Genomic DNA, 12301 nt, shown 5'->3' with positions numbered 1-12301 from the left:
AATGTTTTTATTTTGTTTTATGTCTTACCTAGAAAGGTTTCTCTTGCCTAAAGATAATAAAAATAATCTCTTAATTTTTAAATCATAAACTTATAGTTCTTAATGTTTAATTAAATGTTTTTATTTAATTAACTGTAGTTTAGTTTTGTGTTGTATGATCAATGTCCACCAAAATGGAGAGCCAATTTTCTCAACATCTTTTACTGGCTAATCCTTCTTTCCTCAAATGTCTTGAAATGTCACATATATAATATGTTAAATTCAATTTTACACATAGGTATGTTAATAAAATATCATTTGGTGGCATTTATCTCTGACTTTATTTTCTTGTAACATACCAAATATTTTAATCACTGCGCCTTATATCATGTTTTCACATCTGAGTAAGGCTCTCTCATTGTTTTACTTAAGAAAAAAATCACAAGCTATATTCCCCCCAAAATCCATTGGGAATTATATCTCATTTATCTCAATTTAAGGTAAATTGACAATTTCACAAAAATATTTGCATCTAAGAATATGGCATAACTTCCAAGTCATTCAAGCTATATTTTATGTCCTTTAATAAAGTTTTCTTTATTCAGGTCTGACAATTTTTTTTAGTTTATTCTTGGGTATTATAAAGTTTACTTTTTTCTGCTATTACAAATGAGATCTTTTCCATTACTTTTTCTAATGGTTGTTTCTAGCTTAAGTAATACTGGCATATAGATTTTTATAAAGGAAAATACCCTTTATTTAACCACCATGCTGAGCTCTTCTTGATTCTAATACCCTTTGAATTGATTCTCGAGTTTTCTAAATGAATAATCATATCTCTTCTCTGGGTCACAAAGAGACAACTATCTTAACCACTGTCTCTGCAATAAATACCTCTTTGAAGTAATACTATTGCCAAGCTTTCTGACTCACTGCCTTTATTCTCTTTAGGGATGCATGTACAAAAAAAGTAAAAGACAGTAATCTCAAACCTAGAAATAATGACTGGGAACTCTGTTAACTCCACTTTAGATAGTTTCTTTCTAATTCATATCGATACAATATTTTACTTTCTTCCTTTCTCAGCTCTTGCTTTTGGTGTATGCACCAACACACACGCACTTGTCTCATTTTTTTCTTCCCGAGCCAAAACCCACCTGCTTCATGACTAAATGTATAAATTTAGTGAGAGATAAAAATAAAATAAAAATAGTGAAATTCTGGAACAACAGAAAAAAGTCATAAATTTGAAATTAAAATGAAAAATAAAAGCTACTACCTTTAGTTTAGACTTGGTCTAGACGGTTACTAGTCTATGATTCTATGGATCATATGGATTCTCCAAGAAGATTTCATCAATGTATTCATTTTCAACTAATAATAAATGTTTTTCTACAAGTTTGAATACTATAGATAAACTTGGATGTTATTTTGAATTCAATTTTAATTGCTGACATTGAATTCTATCATTTTTCTTCACTGTACATATTTTATATTTCAGTAACACATATAGGATTTTGGAAGTTGGCTCAGGAAACTAACCTTTGCAAATTCCATACCCAGTTAGTCAAAAAGTGCTATTAATTTTATCCCCAGAAAGTAATCTATCCCTATCTACTCTTGTCTTCATTTAGCTACTCAGCATGTTTTGTTTGAATATTTTAATAACCTCCTGATTAATGTTATAGCTAAGTTTATGCCCATTTAACTCATTCTCTATTCTACCAAAAGCGGTCTTTGTAAAATGTAAATCTCACTACATTCATTGCTGTTTAACATCTTTCAAAACAATCTTTATTTTCTACTAGAAAAAAACCCAAATGCCTTTTATAAGACACAGACAGCGTCCATCATTTGGCCTTACCTACCTCCCCAGGCTCTCTCTTGCCACTTCCCCTTCATATCCCTTTCTGCAGTCAGACTGATCTATTGGCAGACTTAAGATCTCAGCAATTGTGTCTTTATGGTTGTTTAATATATATTGGCATAGTCATAAAAACAATTACTGTATGTAGTGATAATGAAGAAACAACTACATGTATCAAGTTTATAAACATAATGTTGAGCAAAAGAATCCATATACAAATGATAACACAGTATAAGATTTCATTTGCATAAAGTTTACTAAAAAACAAAAATAATGATGTTAAAAGTCAAAACTGTAATTACTCTTGAGGGTTGGGCTGTTACTAAAAGGGACACAAAACGGGGCTCAATCTGGGATACTGATAATCTGGTTTCTTGATCTGGATGCTGGTCAGACAGGTATGTTCATTTCTTAAAAATTCATTAAGCTGTTAGCTATACTTTTTGTGTGCTTTTTGGAAATTTAAGTGAAGAGACAAACAATAAGAACAATAAAAACAACAGTTCCAATATTATTTCTTTGAAAATTTCCCTAAGTCCCTCAGGTGAACTTTATCCTGCTCCTAATATATCACAAACACACCGTTACTATACTGATGATCATGTTATAGTTTATTTATCCAATTCTTTCCCTTTCGTAACCATCCTCAACCTAACTAGTAACTTCCCTCAGTGCTAAGATCATAATTTTCTATACATGCGTCCCCAACCCCAAGCACAGTGCCTGGCAGTCAGTGAATACTCAATATTATTATTAAATGAGGATTTCTCAATTTCTGCACTATTACAATTCAGGACAGAAAATTTTTTGTTGTACGGGCTGTTCAGGGCATAGTAGGATATTTAGCAGCATCCCTGACCTCTATTCACCTAATGTCAGTAGCATCCTTTCAGTTATAACAACCAAAAATGTCACCAGCCATTGCCAAATGTTCCTCAGGCACCAAAAAATCCCCAGGTTGAGAAACACTTACATAAATAAATGTTTCTGTGGAAAAATTCAAGCCAAGTGTTAAACGATTCACTTACCAAAAAGCTTTGGGCATGAAATGATTTGCATGTGAGGGGCAACTAAAAAAAGAACAGGCTCTTTTGAGCAATGGAGGGAATTAAGCTCTACCTATCTGAAAAAGTCTATAAATGCTTTAAATGTCTAGATAATCAAATGGTAATTCACATTAATTGCATGCAAGAATATTGTTTCTTTTGGAATTCGTATGTAGAAAAATGAGTTTGCCGAGCAAAAAAAAAATGTATAAATAGGATTGTATATTTGGTATTTAAAAAACATGACTGCTAAAGTAGCTATGTATATTCAATGTCCTAATGATAAATTATTTTGTTAAGATTTAGATCTATGAATGGATCATTAATTCTGAAATATTAAGTTTCAATAATTTTCTATCCACACAATATTTAACATTGGCATCCCATAAGAAAAGAATAGTTATAAAATAAACCACTGTGCATCAGCTATGGAAGAAAAAAAACCTCATTATGCACATAACTAGTTTGATAGAAAATAATGCATTCGTACTTTATTAACTGCATGCCTTTGATTCAGGATATTTTTTTGAACTTGACCTCTGCTGTAGAGGGTAAGTAATGAAATAAATGAGTACTATTATGTTAATGGAGCTTGAGAAAAGAGAAAATAAACTGATTTTTATGTATATATAGTTTTTATTTTAGAGAGAGAGAGAGAGAGAGAGAGAGAGAGAGCGCGCGAGCAAGCACTAGGGGCAGAGAAGAGCAAAGGGAGAGAGGGAGAGAGGGAGAGAGAGGGATGGCGGGGGCAGGGAGAGAGAGAGATAGAGAGAAATAATCTTAAGCATGCTCCATGCTCATTGTGGGGCCTGATGCAGGGCTTGATCCCACAACCCTGGGATCATGACCTGAGCTGAAATCAAGAGTCAGATGCTAAACCGACAAAGCCACTCAGGAGCCCCTAAACTGGTTTAGATTTATGATATAGTCAAAATGATATATTAAAATATAAATCTCATTATGCCAAAATTATTTCCTGACAACCAATTTCTTAAACATCTCTTTGTAATTAGAATCAACTTTCAAGAATTGGCTACTGAGCCAAAGAAAACAAAAAAAAAAACCAGGCAATTTACAAAAGAAGAAAAAAACTAGACAAATACAAGAAAAGTGTTTCATTGTTAGTCTACAATATGCCAATAAAGCCAAATAATTTTCATCCATCAAGCTGTTAAGATTAGAAATAATGAATGTTTAATTCCAAAAACTGGTAGTATGAATATATAAATTTATACATATATTCCTGAGGTCAGTTTGGCAGTTATGTATTATGAGAATTAATTCTGAATCAGTTATTCTATTTGAAGGAAATATTTCTAAAGTTATAATCAGAGATGTTTTTGACAATTTATTTATAAAGAGAATGTCTATGATACGAAATAAAAAGAGCCTAAATGGTTAATAACAAGGAAATGAAATTAATTATAGCTTGCTTATACTCTGTAGTGATTGGCAAATCTCATTTTTTTTTTTGTAAAACAGTTGTTAAATGGAAAAAAAGCTTAATTTATATAAAAAAAGAGTGGTTAAAAAGCAAGGGCTATGGTGTCAAGACTATCTAGATGAAATTCTAATTCTATCACCTTCTACTAGCTCTGTGATGTGGGTTATTTCATGATTTAATCTTTCTAAAACTAATTTTTTCACCTCTAAAGTAGTACTTATTCTGTAGGTTTGCTCTTAGTATTAAATAAGACATTACATAAAGTGCTTATCACAATGCTTGGAACGTAGTAAGTACACGGTAAATTTTAGTAGCTATGATAACAACTAGAAACCCAAGATATAAACCTGTATATATGATGGGTTCTCAATATGAAAACTAATGAATTAGTCCCAGATAATAATTATGTATCAATTATTGGTGATTTTTATTTACTTCATTTTGCTTTCCTATATTTCCCAAATTATTTTTTAGAAAAAAACCCATATAATCAGAAATCTATACTCAGAAAAAGATAGGTGTTGTTTCTTTTAAGGCTATTAATATAAGGCAAGATAAGTATTTAAAAATCCCTACCTTTTCCTTCCCCTAAATGACCATATACTCTTCTCATCTTTAATCTCATCTATAATACTTTACAATCTCATCTTTATTACTGTGTCACAATAAAAAGTCATCATTTTATGCTCTTATTGAACACCTATTACATGCAAAATACTGTGTTCTTAATATTCTGACGCTGTGAAGTATGAACATTTGAAGACAGATTTTCTTGTTAATAACATAAGAGCTTTCTGCAGATGGTCTTGGGTTTTAGTTTTTAGTAACTAACCATAATGAGAAGCAAGATATCTGAAAAGGCTTTTTGCCTTTATCTCCTCACAAGAATGATCTTAATTTTGATCAGAAGGCATTAAGTTGAGAATGAGAAAATATAAATTTAACTTACAAAAGATACTTTCTTTCAGAATATTTGTTTAAGATGTCTATAATGGGATTATTACTTCTAACTGCAAAGTAAATACACATTTACTCCTATAATATAGCTAGGAACAAACCAAAGAAAAACTGATTCTTGAACACCTGAGATGTTTTTATGCTGCTGATATGAATAGAATATAAACTCTATTTCTTCATAAAAACTAAATATTACAAGAAATCTAAAAAGTATTCAGAGACAAATACAAAATGTTTGGGAGTGGTTTGTATTTTGTAAATATCCAAATATCTAACCAGTGAACTTTTCAAGAATTGATTTTGATATTCATGAAATTAAATACTATTAAACATACATAAAGGATCTTTGCATCAAATAGCTTCCAGAGCTGAGGCAATTAACTTTCCCTCAATGATATCTCTCACTCCATAGGACCTCTTGTACCACAGGTGTACTGGGTTAATTTTTTCCAGCAACACTGAAATATCTGATGGACAGAGAGCAAAAAGGAGAAAAAGAGATGAGGGGATGTAGAGACTAGTTATTAGTGCCTGCTATTGTCACTGTCTATATTCAAAACTGAAGGAGTAAAACTACCTCCACAAAATGTTTGTATCAGGAAGTTACAACTTCCTTGTAAGGTCCTGAATATCTTCCACTGTTCTTCAGGAGTGAAAAGGAAAGAATGACAACTTGTTTATTAGGCGTGGTTGCCTACAAAGAATCTCCTGATTGCAAGGAAATTTAGAGGATTTTGTTATTCAATGTACAAAAGACTTGAGTCCTATAGGATAAGAGTGTGTTAACAACACTGTCTTTTCAAGTTAACTTTCATAAAAAAGAAACACATTATACAACTTTCAGTTTAGCTTTTCTCAAAATAAAAACAGGATTTCAGAGATGAAAAGAAGAAGTATATTTATTACTAATAAAATAAATTTAATAAAATGTTACTCTTATATTTTCCTTTATCTCAGATCTTATACCTTAAAATTTCTGCATAATCTTTATTTTTCACAAAAAATGTTTTCCAGAATAAATACAAGTAAAGCAAAATCTTTTAAAATTATTCATTTTTTTTTTTTTTAGAAAACAAGTTAATTCTGGATGTAATTTCTATTTTAGTGCTTCTCTACTGACATGAGAACTTTGACCCTCCCTCAGCTATGATGGTAAGATAAACAACTTTAGTAGGACATCAGGAGATGAGAGGAAAAACAGGTTACTAAAACTTTCTTAGGCATAGCACTTTAAAGAGATTCCTTTAAAGCAATCATTGTGACTTAGTGAGCAGTAGGAATAAGCTTACTGCTCTCAAGTATGAAGGCGCCCATCAATATAGGGAGAACAAATAAATTCCTAATTCAAATGGCTAATTAACCAAATTCATAATAAAAACTAATGAATAGGACTGAAATTCTGACACCAGGAATTCAAGTGAGGTTTAGTTGACAGTGAGTATAAATTAAATTCCCAAACATTTTCAATATTGATATACAGCTGGAGAATACCTCATTGTGCTTGCAATAACATTCAAGAACAACCTCCTGAACATTAGTTATCAATTTTTCTCTAACCACTTTCTATTCTTCCACTACAAAATTAGTAACATTGGGTTTAGATAATGCTGTTTATTAACAGTTACCAATGAATCACTAATCTGCCACTGAATACTTCAGGTTTTTAATTAAAGAGATGCTTATTGGCATTTAAACTATTACCAGAGTCCTCCAGTTGTGATGAGGCATAAATTATAGAACATACTCTTATTCCTGAATCACAGATGCTTAGAATTTCCTTATATACAATTACTCTGATTTTGAACGTTTTCACTGAAGAACTAGAAGAAAATAACAAAATTTTGAAATGATGTTAGAAATTCATTGTTTTGTTAAATGTCTCTTTCCCTCTCTTGGGCCTTATCTTTGTGTTATGTACTCCTAACAGACTACATAGCATAGAACAAGCCTGTTTAAAATAGGTTCTGAGAGAATTATTGGAAGTAATGAATTAACTTTTCTCCTATGCTTATAGAATAGAACTAATTCATGTACCACCCTTGGGAGGATTGAGAAGTCACACAAATCATTTTCTGTGTTTGATAGTTTAGATGAGAAACCCTGGTTGAGAAAAGCAAGACAAAGTATGTAAAATCACCAAAAAATTGTTGAGTTAACAAAGTGAAAACATTATCACCTAATGGATTGAAAGTCTTCCTTCCAAAATCAATTTTTTTGCTTACTAAACTACTCCAGTTTTAAACTCCTTGAAGACAAGGACCAATTCTTCCCAACTTTTTAACTCCTGTAAGGTCTAGGACACTATGGTACAGAGTTCAATTTAACTCACACTGTGTTTTACCAGTGGATTAAACACACACACATGCATATACATAGTGCCTAAACCATTATCTCCAGCTTAATGAGTCAGAATCTTTGGTGGGGTTGGGCCTAGCAATCTTTTTAGTAAAATCTCTATAGGTAGAAAACTGTGTGTCCAGAACTGAGTACCACTGAATTTAAAATGAATTCCTAATCCTATTGCTGGTTCCTCTAAACTTAACCTAGCTCTCTCATCTCAATCCAGTTATCTTCATTTAAATACCTACTTTACAAGTCTGCATTATTCCATTTCAAAGACATGTCATCATCTGTCCTAAAATTGGTATATTTTTTTTGATATTTATTTTTGAAAGAGACAGAGAAAGGGTGAGAGTGGGGGAGGGGCAGAGAGAGGAGACACAGAATTGGAAGCAGGCTCTCCAGGCTCCAGTCAGCACAGAGCCTGAAGCAGGGCTCGCACCCACGAACTGCGAGATCATGACCTGAGCAGAAGTGTTGGCTTAACTGACTGAGCCACCCAGGTGCCCCAAGATGGTTTATTTTTTTTTCAATATTGTTCAGAATGATTTTTTTTTTGTCCTTCAAACATCCAACATCTGTCCAATTTCATTCTCCCTTTCATTCTTAGAACATAAGGTCTTCTAAATCTCACTTGGCATTCTGTGTCTTTCTAAAAGTTTATAATTTTTTGCTCCTAATGCAATATCTTGGACTTATCCATCTTTCATGTTACTTATATAGTTTCCCTGAGGTCTTTAATTTCCTCTTAGACAAGAATATTAAAAGCTAGGGAGTTCACTTCTAGGTAAATACCCAAAGAATGGAAAGAAAAACAGACATTGCACACCAATGTTCATAGCAGTAATATGCATAATAGCCAAGAAACAACTCAAGTGTTGTCTGTCAACCGATGAATGGATAAACACATTGCAGTATATACATAAATGGGATATTATTAGTCTTAAAAAGGAATGAATGGGTATATGCTACCACATGGATGAACCTTGAAAATACGATGTTTAGTGAAATAAGTCAAACACAGAAGGACAAAAATAGTATGATTCTACTTATATGAGGCACCTAGAACAGACAAATTCAGAGACAGATATTAAAACAGGGGGAGTGAGGAATGAGGAGTTACTGTTTAATGGGTATAGAGAGTTTCTGTTTTGGATGATGAAAAATTCTGGAAACAGATAGTGGTAATGGCTGTACAAAATGTATTAATGCCACTGAACTGTACACTTAAAAATGGTAAAAACAGTAAATGTTATGTGATGTGTATTTTGCCAAAATAAAAAAAAATAAAAAGCTATTGAAATGATTTTCTTGACTTTCTTACAGCAGCCTTTTTCTTGATACTAGTTTTATCTCTATTGTTAAAGTAAAAGAAAAAAAACAAGTGTCCATACCCTTTTTCTATATTCTCTAAATTTATCACTCTCTTCTTAGCTTTTGCCTTTTCCTTTCCATTTCTTTTTCATAAAAATAAAATAAAATTTAATATGGAGACTCAGAATATTTCACACTTCAAGCACAATGGTGTTGTGGATACATATAAAGAACACTTAAAATCTACATACACACCACATGTGCGTGCGCACGTGCGCGCGCACACACACACACATACACACACACACACACACTTGCATACATACATATACACCCCACTTCTAATCTCCTCAGACTCTTGAATTGTTTGCAAATTTCACCAAAATTCTTCTCCACTTCTTGTTTGGTCTTGTTTTTCATTGAAATATGAGTAAATAAGACATCAAGCTTCACAGTGCAGATAATTTTGTATTTCAAGTTCTTCTTAGATGCCAAGTACTTAGCAAATAATGGGGAAATTCAATTTAAAGTTTACCCACACACAAGAAAATATAGTTTAAAAGGAGGGAAAGATAAATACATCAAAAGAATCTCTAAAGAAGTGATATTACATAAATTATGGGGTGGCTGAGAAATGATATTCTCAGAGGAAAAAATGGAGCAGTGGAAAGCTACTTTAACTACAAAGAATCATAACTAAATTTATTATTTTTAGAGATGACACTTTAAGTTTCAAAAAATTCTTGTATCTTACTAAATAGGAAAAATTAATAGGAGTAACTCATCCTCATGAAGCCCCAGAAAAATCATGGAAAATAAGTTATGAAATAAATTTAATATATGGAAAATCACTGAAAGATCCTATATACAAGAAACAAAAGTATACAATATATGATATCAAAGGTCAACTGAGGCAAAGATGATAAATTATTTGAAAAAAATCTATTGTTAAATAAGGGAAAGAATGTGGAGTTGTATAAAAAGGCAGAAAGGATGGTGACAGTGAGTTTAAAAGTCAGTTTAGGAGTAAACTGGATTGGACTGTTAAATAGTGAAGCATTTTCCTATTTCTAAGATATGTTTGGACAATACATAGGCAACACTTTTCTTGGAAATAAAATCTGATCAGGGTTACAAGACAACAGAGGAACAACGCCAGTGATTTACCAGATGCAGAAAAGTATAAAGGAAGTAATATGAGCCGATCAGCAAGTTGCAAGTCTGATTACATAGGAGATGAATGCAATGTCTTTAGTTAATTAGTGAAGCAGCCATGGCAGCAAATAGGTAAAGGAGACAGTAGTCAAGCAACCTCAGTCAGCAGTCCAACTTAGTGGCACAAGACAAGTGGAGATAGTTAGCAGAAGTGCTAAACAATCTGAACCTACTTATAATATCACAGGCATAAATTGGGCAGGACAAGATCAAGCAGGCAGATAGCGTAGCACTTGGAAGGCCATGATATAGGAGAATGGTAGGAGAGCAGATAGACAATGCTGGGTAGTCTAAAATGCTAAAATAGCAGATGGATATGGCAGTATCAGGCCATTTCCTGATAGACAAAGTACCAGTAAGTGAAGAATGCAAATCATTCAGCAGATGCATAAAAGTGGGGCAAAAAGTAGAGGCGAAAATCAAAGGCAGTCAAAGCAATAAGACAGAACAGCAGAGAAGCAATGACAGATCATCAGAAGCAGTTGTGTAGGGTAGGAAAAGCTCTCAGCAGGGAACAAAAACACCATTCAGGAAAAGATGAAATTGAGAGTAAAGCCAGTCTCCTGAATTGGGTTTCTTCCATCTAGGAAACACTCATCAATAAACTGCATATGAGAATCCACAAGAGAACAGCACACAAATGGAAATAGCAGATGAATCTGAACTCTATTGCCCAGGGATACAGAATGATCCTAGAACATAGATACATAACAATCCACAAGGAAATTAAATGGATGGGAAAAATGGGTCCAAGCATTCTTCATGATGATAAAAAAAAAAACCAAAACACTAAAAATTATTAATCTGGAAATGATTGGCTGGGATTGAAGTCTTCGCTTACCCCTTTCTGGAGCCCACAAAATGGGAATGTTGGGAATTTCTGCAGCAGAAAAACAGAAGAGAAAAGGGATTTCTGACTCCCAGTTTGAGGAAAGCAGGTCAAATTTAGGGCTGTATGAACTGGTTCAGGGAAATAAGAACCAGCCTGAACCTTCTCCATTCCTCAAAATCAAGCAATTTCTGAGGTTTGGGAAAGGTTTAGGAAGCCCTCACCCCATCATTTCCCACAACCTCCCCTTTCACACTTACCTCCAGTGCAAACAGTTTCCAGCAAGGAGGTACTTGGGAAAACTCACTCCCATGTTTATACCATGGCAAAATTTGAGGATGGCCAACTAATGATACTTTCTGTGTAGGTCAACTTTCTGATTCAATGGGATCCCTGCTATTTGTGAATAGGAAGAGGGGATAGGTTACTAGAAACTACCTACCTCTTTGAAAGTGGATGAGGAAAAAAATCAAGGGCAGTAATACCAATAAATAAATAGTAATACCAGTAAATACGTTGGTGATCTGATCAATCGTCACAGATTTTAAGTCCCTCAAGATGCTGATGACTTTAAAAAAATAGTATCTCCAGTCTAGACTTCTCTGCCAACTTAACATCTCCACTTGGATAGTTCATTTCCATGACCAAATTAAAACTGACGTTCCTCATCAAATCTACCCTTCCCACAGCCTTCTCCATTTCAGTAAATGGCAACTCCATCTTTCCAAATGCCCAAGTCAGAATCTTGGATATTATACTTGACTTCTCTCTTTCTCTTATTTTATCTGTTATCTCTACCTTCAAAATATATCAGTAATGTATTTCTCACTACTTTCACCTCTATTATTGGTCTAAGTCACTATCATTTTTCACCTGGATTATTTCAATAGTCTCCTAAATTATTTCCCTATTAAAATATAAGTCCAATCATGTAGTGTCTCTGCTCAAAACTCTCCATTATCCTAAGGGTGGCATACAGATTCTACATGATCCATGGCTTGCTCCCTCTGCTCATTTATGTCTTTGCTCAAATGTCACCGTACCAATAAGGCCTTCGTTGACGGCCTTTTTAAAATTACAACTCTCTTTCCTGCCTGTGCTGTGCTACCTATTCACCTTTCTTGGTTTATTTTTATCCACAGTACTTAATATCATCTCTAATATTACACACCTTACTTGTTTACTTATATTTGTGTCACCCACTAAAATGTAAATTTCGTAAAGGCAGAAACTTATGACTTCCTTGTTTACTGCTGTATCCCCAGCATCTTGAACAATGTCTGGCATATATACAGCAGGCACTCAAGATA

General features: G+C 33.2%; 1 protein-coding gene across 16 annotated transcripts in view; it reads right to left on the bottom strand.

The window, feature by feature from the left end:
• GPHN (gephyrin) overlaps positions 1–12301 on the bottom strand; it is a 635834-nt gene that overhangs the window by 297358 nt on the left and 326175 nt on the right. For 10 of the 16 annotated variants that reach the window (XM_019833155.3, XM_019833153.3, XM_019833151.3 and 7 more), the window contains one exon: positions 11004–11042. The exons of the other annotated variants lie outside the window; for them this stretch is intronic. In XM_019833155.3, coding sequence (XP_019688714.1) covers positions 11004–11042 — 39 coding nt within the window. The remainder of the gene's footprint in view (positions 1–11003; positions 11043–12301) is intronic. 16 annotated transcript variants of the gene reach the window in all.

Source organism: Felis catus, chromosome B3, assembly GCF_018350175.1.
Source record: "Felis catus isolate Fca126 chromosome B3, F.catus_Fca126_mat1.0, whole genome shotgun sequence".
In the NCBI taxonomy this organism is placed as follows: domain Eukaryota; kingdom Metazoa; phylum Chordata; class Mammalia; order Carnivora; family Felidae; genus Felis; species Felis catus.
Note: the sequence above shows the minus strand (reverse complement) of the source record. Positions and strands in the feature narration are given on the sequence as shown.